Source organism: Lycium ferocissimum, chromosome 8 (genome assembly GCF_029784015.1).
Source record: "Lycium ferocissimum isolate CSIRO_LF1 chromosome 8, AGI_CSIRO_Lferr_CH_V1, whole genome shotgun sequence".
Taxonomy (NCBI): domain Eukaryota; kingdom Viridiplantae; phylum Streptophyta; class Magnoliopsida; order Solanales; family Solanaceae; genus Lycium; species Lycium ferocissimum.
The window spans coordinates 43,076,667-43,096,069 of NC_081349.1; the positions used below are offsets into that span (position 1 = coordinate 43,076,667).

Sequence of the window (19,403 nt, forward strand, 5' to 3'; positions counted from 1 at the left end):
CGTAAAAGTCTTTCGTGGAATGCTTATCATCATATATAGTAATCGAGAACAATAAAATATATAATAATTTCAACTCCCTTTGTCTCATTTTATGTGAGGCACTTCCCTGGACACAAAATTTAAGAAAGAAAGGGGAATTTTTAAAATTTGTAGTCTAAAACAACAACAACATACTCAGTGTAATCCCACAAGTGTGGTCTGGGGATCGGAGGGTAAGATGTACCCAGACCTTACCTCAACCTTTTGGGGTAGAGAGACTGTTTCCGATAGGCCCTCAGCTCAAAAGAAGTCATACATATTTGTGTAATTATAAATAATCTCATTAAAAATAAAATAAAAAGTTTAAAATTAAATTGTTTGTAGATATAGAAATTATCGTTCTTTTTTGCTACAGACCAAAACAGAATTCACGCATCACATAAATTGGAACAAAAGGAGTATTTAATTTCGATCAAAGAGAAGCTTTGGTCAATGAGTAAACCCTGTTTAATCAAATGATTGAAGTTATAAATACCAAAAAAAAAAAAAAAAAAAAGTTATACATACCAATAGTCTAAAAAAGAATTAATCGGGTATACTAAAATGTTACTACTCTATTTTAAAATTACGGTATAACGTTTGCTACGAAGAGTTACATAATGTATGTTCTCTTAACAAAGTTTTGGAGTACTATCTTGCTGTAGGGGCCAAAATCAAACGTATACACAAAAGGAAACCCACCAACACGCACCCAAACTAGTCCCCACATCGTATATCTCTCTCAATTCCTACAACTATATAAAGGCTAATCGTGTTCATGCAATTATTCAAAGTCATATACAATTCCTTCGAACATATACAACATGATGACTACTTTATTATCTTTCTTCTTTCTATGCTTCTTGGTGGCTGCTTTTGCCGGAAATTTTAATGATGATTTTGATATTACATGGGGTGATGGCCGTGCAAAAATACTCGAAAATGGACAACTTCTCACCCTTTCCCTCGACAAAAACTCTGGTTCTGGTTTTAGGTCCAAAAATCAGTATATGTTTGGAAAGATTGATTTGAACATCAAACTTGTTCCTGGTAATTCTGCTGGCACCGTTACTACATATTATGTAAGTCATTTTTCTGCTGTTTTGAGTTCTAATTTAATGGCCCTTATTTTTTTATATTAAGATCTTAAATTATATACACCGTAACTATATAAATACTCCTTCCGTTCACTTTTACTTGTTACGTTTCGCTTCTCAAGAGTCAATTAGACTAATCTTCGGAGCTAATTAGTTGGATTAGATTAATTTAATAATTTAAAATTAAAATTTCGAAAACTATACAAAAAATACTATTGGTTGCAATTCTTCTCATATCAATATAATTAAAAATATATCTTAAAATGTTGGTCAAAGTCCATGCCATTTGACTCTCGAGAAGGAACATGACAAGTAAAAGCGATGAAGGGAGTAGTTTTTTACCGGGTAATTACACCCAAATGACCTTGGAAATAAGTAGTCTTGAACTTTTGACCCCACTTGCCCCATGAGAAAACCACCAAAGTCAAAACGTGTTGATCCAACTTGAAGTTTTACCCATGGGGCAAGTGTGATCAAAAGTTCAAGACTAGTCATTTCTAGTGTCGTTCTTGTAAATAACTCATTTTTATTCCATCAGGTCACCCAAAGGATATCTACATGTAAGCCTTCATAAAAAAGTAAGATCTGTGATCTTGAAAATAAGTCAAGTTACTAATTGCTATAATAGTTAAAGGTGACCTGATAGTATAATTTTTTCTAATACTAACGGTATATAACTTAAAACTTTAATATTAGTTGAAAGGTGATTTTGTAATTAGATGTTTTACTTTATGTGTTGAGTTTTAATGGTGTGGATTACAAAATGCAGCTATCTTCAATAGGATCAAGTCATGACGAGATTGACTTTGAGTTTCTTGGAAATTTGAGTGGAGACCCTTATATTCTTCACACAAATGTATTCACACAAGGAAAGGGAGATAGAGAGCAGCAGTTTTATCTTTGGTTTGACCCCACTAAGGACTTCCATACTTATTCTATTCTTTGGAATCCTCACAGCATCATGTTAGTTCTCTCGCTATCTCTCACTTACAAACATGCCTATATATATATATATATAAAATGTATATAATTTAAATTTCAATTAGGTATACTTTACTAACGCCTATTTTGAATATTTACTCTTGATATGTCTTCGTACCTTTCATATAGGGTTTTTTCATAATTACCTAGTCAGAAGTAGATATTTACTAGTCCATATCTATTTATAATTTGCTCCTTAAATGATTATACCGAGTTATGTATGTTGTATACCTTTGACATATACTATTTAAACTTTGTATACCTAAATGGTATACAATAGTAAGAACAATTAATTAGAATTGATAAATAAAAATGATTGAGATATTAGCACTTTTGATTCGTTTTCTAAAATACTGATGCGACATAATAAAAAAAAAGGCGTTCAAGAATCAATATTTGTTTAATTTAACATGAGAGAAATTACTGTAAATATATAATCCTTGAACTTTTCCATGTATGATGATTACTAATTACTACCCTTTTCCCTATTTTATTAAACAAAATCAGCTTTTCAGTTGATGGGACACCAATTAGGCAATTCAAGAATATGGAAGCAAGTGGGATCCCTTATCCAAAAGAACAACCAATGTGGATATACTCAAGTTTATGGGATGCAGATGATTGGGCTACAAGAGGTGGACTTGTCAAAACTGATTGGACTAAGGCCCCATTTATAGCTTCTTACAGAAATTTCAAAGCCCAAGCTTGTGTATGGTCTTCAAGTTCTTCTTCTTGTAGTTCCAACAACTCAACAGCAAATTCTTGGTTAAGTGAATCTTTGGACACAACAGGCCAATCTAGGATTAAATGGGTGCAGAATAATTACATGATTTATAATTATTGCACTGATACTAAACGTTTCCCTCAAGGATTTCCTCCCGAATGCTCTCTCAATTAGTGTTGAAATTGTTTTTTTATATTTAGTTTTGCATTGTAACTAAAATATATATCGTAGTACATTTTATTCCCTCTGATAAAAGAATTATTTGGGTTGGTTTGAGCAATAAGAAGGAGAAATATAATTTGTACCTATTGTGACTGTTTAATAGTTAGTATACCATGATGACTTTCTTGTAATCTTTGTTCTTTGTTAATACAAGCAAGCTTTTCCTTTTCAATTCTCTCGTTGCACATTGTTGTCTTGACATCGGTTTACCCGTACGGCAGTGACACCTTGTCTAGCGTGCGGAGGGGATCACCAGTTGGCGGAAAGTAATCAGACAGAAGTCGGTTGCTTAGCTTTACGTAGCCCTTCCAAGAATCTCAGAAGGGCGCTGCGTAACAGTATTTTACCGTTCTTTTTTATTTATTTTTCCTTTTTCAATAATTTCTCACTTCTTTGGATTTATGAATGTTACCAAAGTGATTGCCTCTTTTCCTACTCTTATATTATTAAATAAATGGATGGCTTCTATCACAGTATGGACGTTATTATTGAGATGAACATAAGGAGTCAGACAGAAGCAATTAATTTAATAACATTCATAAATCAAAACAACTAAGGAAAATTTTGAAAAAGACAAAAAAAGAAAACAGTGTGGTAAAATCCTCCAATACTAATTAATAAATAGCTACAATAGATACATATGAAATTTCTCCTTATTACTCAAATCAAACCGAATAATTCACTTCTCAGGAATATATAATGTAACTATATATTTTATGCACAATGCAAAACTAAAGATAAATAAACAGTTCTCTTAGAAATTAATTTACTTGTACTAATTAAGAGAGCATTCAGGAGGAAATCCCTGAGGAAAACGTTTAGTATCAGTGCAATAATTGTAAATCATGTAATTATTCTGCACCCATTCAACCTTAGATTGGCCTGTGCTATCCAAAGATTCACTTAGCCAGGAATTTGTTGTGGAGTTGTTGTAACTACAAGTAGAAGAAGTTGAAGACCATACACAAGCTTGGGCATTGAAATTTCTGCAAGAAGCTATAAATGGGGCCTTAGTCCAATCAGTCTTGACAAGTCCACCTACTGTAGCCCAATCATCTGCATCCCATAAACTTGGGTATGTCCACATTGGTTGTTCTTTTGGATGAGGGATCCCACTTGCTTCCATATTCTTGAATTGCCTAATCGGTATCCCATCTACTGAAAAGCTGATTTTGTTTAATAAATAAAATAGGAAAAAAGAATAGTAATTAGTAAGTAATCAATCTACATGGACAAATTAAGTTCAAGAAATATATAATTACAGGAAATTCTCTCGTTTTTAATTAATGAAATTTTGATCCTTGAATTAAGTTGTTTTATGATGCTGACTGTTGGCGCTTGACACAAAGAACGCCTTTTTAAAATTATATGGCACAAAACACTTGCGAAAAGAAACAAAAACTGCTAATATCTCAATCATTGTGATTTATTGATTCTGATTAATCATTCTTACTGTTGTATGCCATTTCGATGTATGAAGTATAAATTGTACATTTTTAAGGTATACAACATACATAACTGTTGCGTATAATTATTTAAGGAGAAACTTTATAAATAGATACTGGTTAGAAAAACTCCCTTCGTCCCAATTTAATTGTCTTACTTTCCTTTTTGATTTGTTTTAAAGTGTCCCTTTCTATATTTGGTAAGTTTTCCAATTCCAACATTCTACCTAACAAGTTTAAGACCATAAGATTAAAGAACTACGCACATATTTAATTTAAGACCATAAAATTTAAAAATTTCTTTTTATTTGTTAAATTTTATGCCCAGTCAAATTAAGACACTTAAATTGGGATAAAAGAAAGTAGGTTATTCTGACTAGGTAATCATGAAAAAGCCCCTAAAAGAAAGGTACATAAGAAATATCAAGACTAATAGCCTGTTTGGCCAAGCTTATTTTTTCCCTAAAAGTACTTATTTTTTCAATAAATGCTTATTTTAAAAAAAAGTGAGGTGTTTGGCCAAGCTTTTGGGAGAAAATAAGTGCTTTTGGGGAGTGGCGAAGCATTTTTTTAGCCTAAAAAAATAGGCTTTTTTTAAAACACTTTTTTGAAAAGTACTTTTGAGAAAAATATACTTAGAAGCACTTTTTAAAAGCTTGGCCAAACACTAGTTGCTTCTTAAAAGTACTTTTTAAATTAATTGGCCAAACACAAACTGCTTTTAACCAAAAATACTTTTTTGAGAAGTACTTTTGAAAAAAGTACTTTTTTTCAAAAGTACTTTTCAAAATAAGCTATTTTTATAAGTTTGGCCAAACAGGCTATGAGTAAATATCAAAGTATAGAGGCTAGTAAAATGTGTCGAGAGACAGGAGCTAATTACATGATGCTGTGAGGATTCCAAAGAATAGAATAAGTATGGAAGTCCTTAGTAGGGTCGAACCAAAGATAAAATTGCTGCTCTTTATCTCCCTTCCCTTGTATGTATACATGTGTGAAGAATATAAGGGTCTCCACTAAAATTTCCAAGAAACTCAAAGTCAATCTCGTCATGACTTGATCCTGCGTCTGAAGATAGCTGCATTTTATAATCCACACCATTAAAACACAACGTATAAAATAAAACATCTAGACCAAAAAAATCTAATTACAAAATCACCATTAAATTAATATCATAGTTTAACTAATAATTACACAACGAAGATAGCTGCATATATATGTCATTAGTGCATGTATAAAAAAATTTATATTATCAAGTCACCTTTTGGTTGATTATCATAACAAATAACCTGTCTTATTTCCAAAATTACAAATTTCAATTTCAAATCGGTAGAACTTATAAAACTAGTTGCTTCCGTAGAAAAAGACTTACATAATATGCAGTAACGGTGCCAGCAGAATTATCAGGGACAAGTTTGAAATTCAAATCAATCATTCCAAACAAGTACTGATTTTCGGACCTAAAACCAGAGCCAGATGTTCTGTCAAGGGAAAGGGCGAGAAGTTGTCCATCTTCAAGTAATTTGGCACGGCCATCACCCCATGTAATATCAAAATCTTGGTAGAAATTTCCAGCCAAAACCACCATCAAGAAGCTTAGAATCAAGAAAGATAAGAAAGGTAATGAAACTGCATGTTTAGAAATAGTCATCATGGTGTATATGTTCGAAGCAATTGAATAGTAATATGTTTTTGAATTGCATGGACACTATTAGCCCTTTATATAGTTGTAGGGACTGAGAGATATATACGAGGTGGGACAGAGTTTGATTTGGCTCCTACGGCAAGAAATATACTACAGTATTCTTGTTAAAAGAAGGGAAAATTACAGTCCAATATTTTCGGGTGATTCAGTTTACATAATATGATCAAATGTATAGGTTTTGTATATTTATACTTATATTATACTATGCATATAATAAATATACATATTCATATAATATACATAATCAGTGTATAGATTTTGTATATTTGGATCATATTGATAAATAAATTTAGCCAAATTGTACATATTGGTAAGCTTGCCCATAGAACATATACATCAGTCCTATCTCAATTTATATGACATATTATCTTCTGTGATTTATCCCATAATACTTCTCATTCAGAAATAATTTAACTTACAAACGTCTCACTTTACTCTTGTAACTATACAAATGTGTGTGATTATTTTAAATCATGAGTTCTAAAATCATTTTTTATGTTTTAAACTTTGTTAACGATCAAGTACCGTTATATGATGAAAAAAAAAAAAATCAAGTACCGCTATATAAATTGTGATGGAAAGAACAGGTAACTCTTCATATAGAAAACAATCAAACATGATCCGATAATTTTGAAATACCAGAAGAATAACACGTTATATTCGGTTTGATTGTACTAATAGCTACGTAGTACATTCTTTAAAGTTCAAATTCCCTTCACCCACCGCCTCTAGGCATTTATTTATTTGACATAATAATAAACAGTTGAAACAGCCAAATATTTGGAACATGGCTGCCATCCCCGGCCTAAGAATTTCTTAAACCAATATGCCTGTAAAATTAAAGCCTCGATGTCCTAAGCTGCTCTAAGGCCCAACCGTCATAACAGTTATTATCCACAAACTTCTTAAACATCTCAAATAACTCCAATTGGGCATATATTTATCGGACACGTCCTTTGTACGTATATCTCATGTTAAATAGTGCAGGAAATGTAAAATCATATTAAAATAGGAATGTAATGAGTAACAGAGAAATTTAAAATGAAATATACGAATTGAAATTGATGAACCATTGATCAGTGCAAGGTAGCAAGGACATGTTTACAATTCAATATATAATTGATAATTTTTTAGAACACGCACACATGCAAAGTTCACAAATATTACTATAAAAAGCGTTGGATGCAGGTTAAACTCGGCATCAACTCTTTGACATCCGCTACAAAGTATAATATTGGTGTAACAAAAAGACGTATAGTGACATCTGAAGTCATTCCAAGTTTCAATAATAAACAACTTAAAACCTAAATTGTAACTGAAACACATACAATTTCAGTAAAGCATTAAGGATAACTAATGAACGTTACTTATCAGGAGATTGATGAACATGTTCTATTACTTTAACACACAAGTAACTCACATTATCTTGTTTTTCCTGATTTTTTTTTCTGTAGTTATCTTTCAATGAATTAGAATATATTAGTAGTATTCAATAACCAAAGAACACCCAGACAAATTAGCAAAGAAATATTGACACCAAATAAGATCAATCTAATATTTTTCATATTGAGTTGTTCCATGTCCTCACAAAATATAATTGAACTACTACCTTTCTCTTTATGTCCTTTAAATTTCATTTATTAATTTTTCTTTAAAAATTATACTTTAAAAATTATACCCAAATAATTAACAGTAAGCTGTTCTGAATACAAAATTTTAGAAGTGCTTGAATAATATATGCCATCACAAATATAATTGAACTGCCACCTTTTTCTTTATATCCTTTAAATTCAATCTATTAATTTTTCTTTAAAAATTATGACTAAATAATTAATACAGTAAGTTTTGAACACTCATGTCCGTATAACAATCATGAAAAGAAAAGTTGCGTTAGTTATAAAGAGAATGAAAAATTCACCAAAAATTTAAATTTAATGTTACAAAAAGAAAAAAAGAAAAAAGAAAAAAAAAGGGCATGTTTGAAGATAAGGGGATTCTTAAGAGGATTTATCTTGGGAGCTTGACGACTCTTCACTAATCCTTTCAGTAATGCATTGAAGTTCACTGCATATTCATGTTCATTTCTCAATCACAGTAATTATCGGTCCAAAGTACTTTTTAATTCACCTTTCCTAAACACCCCAAACAATAACCAGCACGTGCTGAAAGCATCATTCAGAATCATCACAAATTAGGAAGATTTTTAGAGACTTCTTCAAATACATCTGCAATCAAGTTCAGTATTATACAAAAATGCAAACGGATAAGATGAATGCATGATTACAAGATTGGACAAGATTATAAATGTTCATTCACTATATCATTTACTGCTCTGTGCAGATCAGTCTTCTAGTACAATTATTGATCACACTTGATCTTGTTGGTTGTAGCTTTGAATTCAGCTAAGGTGAGAAAACCACTTCTGTTCATGGTGCGACTTAAATTTTTTTATATGCTGCTTTATCTCAGTTTATGAACTTTGTTTCAGAGTTATATTCAGAATTCCTTAGATTGCTCCTCAGTTGGAGTAAGGTCATCATTCTTACTCTTTATGTTGATGATATATCACGTGATCTAGGATTGCTTCATGAAACTAAGCAGTCATTGAATAAAGTATTTGATATGAAAGATCTAGGAGAGACGATTGTTTTGCTTTTTGAGATTCTACGGGAGAGTCTATGAAAGATGTGCCCTATTCAAGTGTTGTTGGAAGTCTTATGTATGCACATGTTTGCACTCGCCCTGACATTGCTTTCACAGTTAATGTTCTTGGACGTAATCAGTCTAATCCGAAAAGAAGCCAGTAGGGTGCTGCTAAGAAAGTAATGAGGTATATGAAAAAGACAAGAGATTATATGTTAGTGTACAAAAAATTTGTCCATCCTGAGGTAATTGATCACTCAAACTCAGTCGTTGCTGTATGCCTTTGATGATTAAGATCTACTCTGAATCTATCTTCATGTTAGTTGGGGGTGTGATATCGTGAAAGAGTGTGAAGCAGACTTTGAGGACATCTTTGACTATGCAAGCCAAGTTTGTAGCTTGTTATGGTGCACCTACCCAAGCCATTTGGCTTAAGGATAATATTTCAGATCTTGTGTTAGTTGATTCAGCCTCTAGACCCTTAAAAATTCATTGCGACACAAGACAAATATCTTTTATATTTAAATTATATTGCTTTTGCTTAATATTATATTTTATTTTGTAGAAATAAAGAATTGTAAAATTAAAGAGATTTGGAGCAAAATTAAATAAAGAAGTGGAAGAAACAAAAGAAAGGAAGAAAGAGAGGAAGAGACTCATAATGATTTGAGAAATAACAAAACTGGATACTTGAAACCCTTAGTTCATAACTTTGGACCTAGAGAGAGCAGCTTCTAAACACATTGATTATCGTTTCTAATGATTTTCTATCTTTGGGTTATTTATATCGTAATTGTTTGATTACAATCACTAATTATCGGTGCGGGAATTGAACTTAAGAAAGGAAAAGAATAGTTTGTTTGGTTTAATCGTTTCGCATCGAGGATAGAGATATACCCTTTAGCCCTACTTAGTTGAATACGGAGAAATAAACATATATCATAAAGTTATAATTAACCACATAGGTGATTTGAAGATATTGTTAGTGGTCATAGCCCTAGATCCGATAAAAATCCGCTCTTTCTTGGTTGAAGTTCATTATTTGCTTTCTTTTATTTTTAGTTAGTTTATAAATATAATCTTGAGATTTTACTTCTGTTTAGATAATTAACATTAGTTTAATTTAGTTTAATTAAGCAACATGTGCTTAAAAAATCTATAACATGTGTGTGTTTTGAGTCGAAGAATAACAAAACTTCTTCAGCTTCTGAGCACATTGAAATGAAATATCGTATTGTGCGAGATATTATTAAGGAAAAGAATATTGTGATTGAACATATACGCACCGATTTGATTCTTGCTGATCCGCTAACCAAGGAACTAGTCCCATAGTTTTTAAGCAACATATGCATAACATGTGTTGTTGAGTCGTTTGAATTGTTAGGCTGGTCAGTTAGTGGGAGTGTTTTGTATCCATTTTACTATGTTACTAGACTATTTCCCTATTGTTTAGGGAATATGATGATATTATCTATTTTGTCGAGACATTTATTCTGATTTAATATATAGTCGATTTTGCTATTACTTGTATTGTTGATTATTACTGTGCACATCTGGATGTTGATTTTTACTATGATCTCAAGGCTTGTTGTCTTACGTGTTTGATTATTTCTCATGTTTATGAGATCATGTTGTTCCTTTCATTCGGTCTTTATAGAGACATACACGACATATTGGTTATGCCTTGTTGATCTTCTTGGACGTTGCACGATGTAATAAGTTGCACATGATGAGCCTCGAGAATCAAGATCTTTATGCAATTCTAGTGCTCACATTTGTTATAGAAAATCGCGGTGACAACTTTTTAATGATGCGCATGATGATTTAAGGTGTATATGTTGTCATGGAAAACCGTTTGAAGGATCGACAACGAAATAACATCGAATTGGAGTTCATATTGGTTACTACTTGCTACATTACCACACCGTTGGGTTATGTCTGCAAAAACTTCAGTGATAGTGATTGTGGACTGGTCTTGTTTAGTTGATTGATGCAAGTACCGCTCCTCAATATTGATAGCTTTGTTTGACTTGACCATATTGGAAATGGAAATGATGTTTCACCGCTATATATTTGTAGACATTGACTATTAGTTCGAGAGTCATTTTATAAAATAATTTTTTAAAATATTCTATAATTAAGTTAATGATGTCCAAGTTTTAGAATTATTTACTAAATGTGGACTTAACATTAACTTACTATTTTGTTTACCAAAACAGGTCAAATATTAATAGTTGGTGGACAACACACGCGTAATATATTTAGGAATTCTACACTGTATAGCTGTATACCAAAATAATAGTCAGCAAAGTTATATTTTTGTATATTAATTGTAATATACAAAAAGTATATATATATATTGTATATAATAAATGTATATCTTTTTGTATGTTAGCTAGTGACTGTAATTATTTTTAAATGTGTAAAAAACCTATATATTTATGTGAATTCCATGATGGGCATGTATCATTTAATATAAGGGAAAAGGACACTGTGTGTCCACTCAGCCAAACTAATCCCACATTTAATCACTGTTTGGGCTTAATTCCACTAGGTGTCCGTTTGGCCCAAAATAATGCCAAACAATGGCCGGTCGCAAAATAATGCGAATTTCGCCCCAGGCCCAACTGTGTGCTTAAAAAAAAAAAAAAAACTTTTCGTAGCGACGAAAAGTCGCCACTAAAGGGCTGCTACAGTATATATACATATGTTGGAATTATATATACACTTTATATACAAGAATTATACAGTTTATATACATATGCTGGAATTAATCATACATTCATTTTACATAAGCTATACGTTAATTATACATTTATTATACACATATTATACAATAATGATATGATTTTTTTTTACATATACAATAGTGATACATATTATATACCACAATGATACGGTTTCTATTATACATTTTTTATACGCATGGTACACTTTCTATACAAGACTGATACAGTTTATATACACATGCTGGAATTATATATACACTTTATATACAAAAAATGATACATATTATATACAAAAATGGTACAATTTTCTATTCTATACAAATATTATTTGTCTTGATACACATTATATACACAAAATGATACATATTATATACAAAAATGATACATAACTTAGTGATTCATATTTTATACGGTTTCGTATATTACGTATGGTATCGATACATATTTTATACACAAATGACACATATTATATATAAAAATCGCCTCAAACATTTTTGTGTTTGGGTTTTTATTTGAAAATTGTCTTATTTAAGCTTTGGCTAATGGATGGGATTAGTTTAGTAGGTATAAATTGGGTTTGGGAAAAATTGGATTAGAGGGTGGGATTAGTTTTACCCCACCGGTCATTTGTGTCCTTTTCCCTTAACATAATAGGTGTGAGTTGGCAATATTGTAGGCATGTCAGAGACTAGTGAGCCTGTGATAGGGTGGCCCACTAGGTTACGACTTTTAAGCATATAATATAGGGCTAGGTCCACTCTCTTGACTTAACCTAAGGGCTAAGATCAGGGGCGGAGCTAGGTTGGGCCGAGGGGGTTCCCATCCCCTTTGGCAAAAAATTATATTGTATATACAAGGTTAAAATTATTTTTTATGCATACATATTAAACCCCCTTGGCTTCTTTGTATGTTACTTCTTTATATTTTTAATTTTCTTAATAGTTATCAGTGGGCATAAGCTAAAGGAGAGGAAGACTCAGCATAGTTCGTCTTTTATTGCGTGTTGCTATGGCGGATAAAGGTATGCACTTTTTTTTTTTTTTTTTTTTTTTTTTTTTTTTTCATTATTTTATAGGTGTTCTTGATCTATGTAATTATTGTTATAGTGTTTCTCAATTAATTTAACAGAAGATTTATGTCAAACCCATGATCAAGCAGGCATTTTTTGAAAAGAACGTGCCAACCACAGTTTAAATAATTTTAATTTGTGGGTTAAGCCAGAACTGGAAGTCACAAACACAAATTGATCGATGCATCATTATCATCTACTGTAATTGAATATATTAGACTACGTAAAACAATCAACTAATTTTTTCACCTAACTTTAAGTATCCATTATTGTAACGGCACAAAGGCATAAATACATTTAAATGAATTTGGTATAATCTTCTCTATCATAAAGTTACAAATTAAGGTGTCTCATAACTAGAAATCACCAATTAAAACACTACTTTTTTGGCAGATGCGTTCCTCCTAACTTAAGCCAACAAAAGAGTGGCCAATATTAATTTTTTCCTTCTAATACATTGACTAGTTAGCCTAATGCGCCGTCTGTGAGAATTGTTGATCTTTTGGGGCTCACAATTGCCTTTTAATTTATGAGTTTAAGTTATATACATCAATACATCATTAGTATAAAAAAAAAATTATATTTCCCGTGAATTTTTAATTTATTCAAGGATGAAGAGTTTAGAAGTTATATACATCAATACATCATTATTGTCTTTTGTATCGCAAAACGTGAAAAATATATATATATTTCTTGGATGGTTCGGGTTATGTATGGTTCTAATAATTCACAATCGTTGTCACGTATTTCGTTAAAAAGGGGCCTTTTTTTCTCCCTAAATTTAATCAAACTGGTCTTTAAATTTTGAACCTAGATTTAGAATCGATTGGAGCATAGTTATTCACCGGTCCGGCATAACTTTGAATTAAAAATTGCAGCAAAAGTTTGCCCATTAAAAATGTCCCCACCTATGATAACTTTGTGAAGGAATTATCAAAGAAGACATTATAAGTATTCAAGAAAAAGTCGATTTCTTCACATAATTTTTAACTACATGCCCATCCTAATTAAAATTAGAATCCAAACTTAACAATATTAACAATCGATTGACAAATCATGAATTGCATTTGAAGCTTCAAATGAACCGAATAACCCGGTGTAAGTAAGCTAGCTATAGATGGAACAAATAGTTTTGAATTGTTTTGAATGATGAATATTTTGAAACTTGGTAACAAAACATGCTATGTTCGGGATAACTTTTATTTATGGTTGGGCATACTTTTAACGGGCCACGCAAATCAAGCAATAATAAGATGGGGTCCCGCATAACTTTGGTAAGCCACGCGCTGTCATGGCGGCATCACGTTTTTTTTAAAATTTCGTGGGTTCGAACCTGGAAAAGGGGCAAAATTTAAACCTTTTTTTCTCCCTAAATTTAATCTTAAGAGCATCTATGGTCCAATAGGCAGAAAGATGAACGTTTTTAATCCCAAAACTAACGTGTAGGCCAATTGGGAGTCCCATAAATAGAAGAAGGGCAAATTTAAACATTTTCAATAGGTTAGGGATATTTTTTTATCTATTTCCAATTAAAGTGTGATTATATGTTTTTACTACAGAAAAGAACAAAATAAGAATACAAAGCAATTTTACATGTTAAGTTACACTAGTTCCTAGGATTCGAGTGGATAAATGTTTACACAGTAAGATTTGGCCAGTTTGGTCATGCCGATTAAAGTTGTTGATAAGCATCAAGTGCTAAAAAGTACTTTAGGTGTTGAGGTATATCATAATTAGTTGTATGTTTGAACAAAAATATGTAAACTGATAATATACAGTCAGTAATGATTATTATATGTTTGATAAATATATTTTTTGTTAAAATGACCTAAGTTCCTTAGAGTTATTTACAAAAAGATATAAATCCAAAAGTATTTTACGTGAAAAAGGATGAATGACAAATGACGAAAATGAAGTGAAGACAGAGTTATGAATTTTATTTTGAAAATATTTTGAGCATTAAAAAAGATATTAGGAGTAAAATAATAAAAGATTTCGTCAAATCAAAAGTACTTGCAAGCTGAATTAATGTCATAAGTTGAGAATGACCAACCAATAATATTTTGCTAACTGAATATTTCATTTTTAATTCATCAAACGCATAGATAAACTAAAATCTTTGTTTGATCAGCTTGACACCCTCTAGATATGTATAATTCTTCTTATTATCTTTGTGAAATTCATTATTTTTAATGACTAAACAAAAAAAAAAAGAAGATATTATTACTCGAAGATAAACTAAAAAGATATTATTACTTGAAGATAAACTAAGTCCCTATTATCATTAGACTATAGATCCTTCCAGAGTTTGTTGTGCCTAACTTTACTATCACCTGAGATTCAGCACTAATTTCGACGTTTCGGGTTTTAAATAATTTACATCTCAGTATCGTTTGGATATGAGATTTCAATCATGATTTGATCAAGTTTTGATTTCAGATATGTGTTTATTATCATATTTTGAATAACACTTTAATTTCAACTTGAAATTTTAATTTCAATTCCCAAATTCACATCAAAGGTAGAATTTCAACTCAAATTTGTGATTTTAAATTTTCTAAAATTTAAAATTTGGCCCATAAATTTAGATTTTGCAAATACAAAAAAAAAAAAAAATTCATTACAAAATTAATGACCCAAGTCTTCATTTAATATTTCTCTGGTGAAATGGAGGACCGGTCTTCTTTTAATAATATTTCTTTTTTCTTTTGACATAGAGAATGAGTTCTATAAATGACAGGTTTTAGATAGCCAACTAGATGAGAACTGGCCAGATTTGGCTTCTTTTATATACTTCAATCTCTGTCTCATTGTAAATAAAACTCCATTCAAACTTGACTGGGAGTATTCATCATCTTTTTTCATAGTAGTCATCCAACAAAAAAGGAAAAATCACTTAGCGCAGTGCAATAGGAAAGAAAGCGTCGAGCACAAACTTTTATGTCACCAAAAATTCTTTTTAATTTATTGGTACAAGAAAAAACATGCTACCCTGTGATATATTAGCAGAAATCCTCTCAAGACTCCCTGCCAAAAATATATGTCAACTAAAAGTTGTCTAAAACATTGGCTCAACACAATTTCCACTCCTCATTTCAAGAAACTCCACTACCAAAAATCCATAAAAAAATCCCCATCTTGTTTTAATTGATGAATCTATAAAATCCAACTCTTTTACCAAAACATTTACAATATCCACAGTTGACAACCTTAAAAATCCAACTCCAAATCTTGACAAGAAATTCTCTTTAGATGTTTTGTTTCAACACCATACTAATTTCTCTTTTAGTCACTGTTTGATTTGTTACAAAACCAAAAACAGCATTTGGTTGTACAATCCAACTACTCACAAAATCAAGAATTGCCACCTATTTCAATTGCCATGATTAGTTTTGAATTAGGATACATACCATGTTCCAATGAATTCAAGATTGTTCATTTTTTTGGAAAACAAGATGATGCTAATAGAGTTGGTTATGAGATCATAACTCTTAAAGATGGAAACTTTGTCCCAGATTCTTGGAGGGTGCTTGAAAATCATAAGACTTCATATAAAGGGGCTGATCATAACACAAGTAAAATTGCTTCTTTGTGTGTGAATGGCTTTATTTATTGGTTGGTTTATGATATGGAAGACAATGAGAAAAGAATTGTGTCTTTAGACTTGGAAAATGAGGTATTTAGGACAATTTCTTGTCCAAAAGACAGTTGTACTACGCAGAAAAGTCTTATGATATATCAAGCACAACAACTTGTGGAAGTAAAGGGGGTTTTTTGGGTTAGCACAATTTTCAGCGAATTTTTCAAATGTGAATATTTTTGTGCTAAAAGAAGGGAACAAAAAGAATGAGCATTTTTGGGTAAAAGAGTTTAGTGTCAACTTGTCTCATATGGGGCATTGGTTTAAAATCGTGGGGTTTGTGCCTTTTACTAATGGGGAGATATTGTTTATTCCAAACAATGGGAGGCCCTTTTTGTACAATACCAAAAATGGTAGTTATACAAATGTGGGAGAATCCAATTTATTGAAATATAGTCACCATAATTTGTACTTTGATAGTCTCTTTTGTTTAGGTAGTGGATGGGGTGATTCCTGAAGAAAGAGAACTTGGGCTCAGGTTTTGATGTATTTTGACATGATTTTTAGTACGCTATCTAAATTAGGATAGTCAGTAAGGAAAGGTGGAAAGCTCATGTATAGGCGTCTACGGCAAGATCCGTCATCTTGACAGAAATTGCTTTAAAATTAGGGACCCACGGGTTTTTAAGATTTTCAATACTCATGTATCTCGAAGACAAAAAGTGGGTGAGATTCGTCATTCTCCACTTGCAAGTCAAGTTTTTCAACAGATTCTTTCAAAATATTCTAATGTTCCTAATTAGAGGCAACAAGCAAGTCGAGTTGACCAGATATAATCATCAATAATATGTACTTTGGTAGTCTCTTTTATTTAGGTAGTGGATGATTCACTCCATTGTTGTGGGAATTAAAGAGCAAGTTTGTTCATGTTGTGTCATATGGTGGCTAACCATAATAAGAAAGTAACAAATAAGTACAGCGTAATTAGTTTTTGCCATTTCTCTTTTTATATGTTTCAACTTCTTTCATTTCCTTCTCTTGTTTTTTGGGTAAAGAACTTTTGTTCATATTCAGTTTCTTTCTACTTTGTTTTGAAGTCTGTAAATTATGTATTTAGCTCTTTATAGGTTTCCTAGTTTTATATTGTGCATTAGAAAGGAATGACAAGATCAAATTTTCGATTCAGAAAATATAAGAGATAATAGTAAAAAAATGTTGGGTATGCGAACAAAGTATCACATTGTGATAAGATTCCTAAAGGGGAAACTCTAGGGAATCACAAACACAAGTAGAAACGGAGAATTAAAGATAGAAGAAAATGGGGATGAGAAGAGAAGATAAAAGCAAGACCCAAATTAGATGGAATAGAAAGACAAACTTGGAAATAGGTTTCCAAATCCTCCTTTCTAACTCTAACAATTTGAACCTATATTAATTGAAATCGAGGCAAGAGAAATTCAATTGATATCCACAAATGAACACTCTTCATGAATTTCAAGGACAAGGGTTCATTAACAACAATGGAACTACACTCCATCAACTAAGTCTAAAACTATGGCTAGTAAGCCAAACAAACTATGATAATAATATCAATCCTCAATTCATCATAAACTAAGTAATGAAATGACTAAGTGCAGTATTTATATGTTATATCTCGTATTTTTTATACGACGAATTATTCGTAAACTAATCGACGTAAGTCCAAGGACAAGATTATTCTGGGATATGAAACAAGGACTTTTAATTCCCGATTTTAATTAGTGCACGATTTGCTTATAAATTTCAAATAGCATTGAAATATTAGTGGAGATTTGGGATTAATTTACCATGATTAGATTATTAAGTGGGGATTAGTGATTAATTAGTATTAATCGAGTCATTAGTGCACTAAGTGGGCCCCACGAAAATGTGGCTGAATCTAATTGGTTCATGAATCTTAGTGGGACACATGTCATGGCTGGACATGTGTCACTTCCATGGGCAGCATATATAAATAAGATGGATGACTAATGAATCAACTATGTATTCATTTCATCTTCATCAATTTGTGAGTTATAGAGAGAAAGGGAGCGACCATGGGCGCACTCGTTTCACGGCCAGCCATGGTTTTTTAAAAAAAAAAATTGATTTAATTCCAAGGTGATTTACAAGTTCAAGGAGGTGATAGCAACATTGGATATTGAATCGAGGAAGAAGAAATTACGAAATTGGAGCAATTAAGAGTAGAAATTCCTCCGAGAAAATTGTGGTAAGATTTTCCTATTTTATGGTGTAGTTGTGTTAATAAAGTTGTAATGAAATTATAAAAATTGAATTGGACGAAGTCAGAAGTAAGAAAATACATGAAATTGTTATTATGTGAAATCGTGGATTGAAATGGATTTGGAATTGTTATGGACTGAGTTGTGAGAATTTTATGTGTTGTTGTTGTTCTTGTTGAGCTTGGAAGATTATATATTGTGTTGTGTGTTGGTTGGGCTGTTGTAAGGATGTTTAGATGAAAATGTTACGACTATGGATCATTAATAGTAACTTGAATATGTAGTAGCCGTATGCGGATTGTTATCGAATGTTATGAATGTGGGCTGTTTGGAATATTGTGCGGGCTGTCCGGAGTGTTCTCGAGTCTTGTTTGAATAGTCTCGGGTTGGTACTTGAAAGTATGATTATTGATGTTGGCTTGGTTGTTATGTAATTGGTGAAAATAAGGGAAACGTCGTCTAATTATCTAGAAAGGAATTATTAACGTTAGAATACGTTTTGAATCTCCCCGTAGCTTAACCGTAGTTCTTGACGTCTTAATATAGGTTGAGGTACCATTGGGCAGCGTATACGTGTTGTATTGCGAGTAAACGCTAAAGGTATGTAAAGCCTATCCCTTCTTTCTTTTGGCGTGTCCTAGATGTAAGTAAGATAAGATATGAGCTTTGGGGTAACTCTATTCATAAGTTCCGAGTATGAATTATGATTCTTATTCACTTCTTGATATTAAATTTTTTAATGTAGTGGAGCTATTGCCCTCGAGTATTTTATATTATTGAATAGTAAATGATGCATAAAGAGTTCCTATTCTTAAAGGATTCTATAATGAATAATGTCCTTAACTTCTCATAAGCTATCTCGTATTGGCTTGATACGCTGACTATGACCCCTGAGACTTTCCTTTATATAGTTCGTAATGACATTTAGA

At 31.6% G+C, this 19,403-nt stretch overlaps 1 protein-coding gene and 2 pseudogenes across 1 annotated transcript; 2 read left to right on the forward strand and 1 right to left on the reverse strand.

The window, feature by feature from the left end:
• The first annotated feature begins 787 nt into the window (after positions 1-787).
• On the forward strand, positions 788-3,214 carry LOC132068538 (probable xyloglucan endotransglucosylase/hydrolase protein 23). The gene is made up of 3 exons (XM_059462159.1): positions 788-1,100; positions 1,885-2,078; positions 2,604-3,214. The coding sequence occupies exons 1-3, from the start codon at positions 843-845 to the stop codon at positions 2,992-2,994; spliced, it is 843 nt and encodes a 280-aa protein (XP_059318142.1). The 5' UTR covers positions 788-842; the 3' UTR covers positions 2,995-3,214.
• Positions 3,215-3,248: 34 nt separating this feature from the next.
• LOC132068539 (probable xyloglucan endotransglucosylase/hydrolase protein 23) lies at positions 3,249-6,037 on the reverse strand (annotated as a pseudogene).
• A 9,435-nt stretch (positions 6,038-15,472) lies between these two features.
• Positions 15,473-16,813, forward strand: LOC132066979 (F-box protein At3g22700-like; annotated as a pseudogene).
• The last annotated feature ends 2,590 nt before the right edge of the window (positions 16,814-19,403 follow it).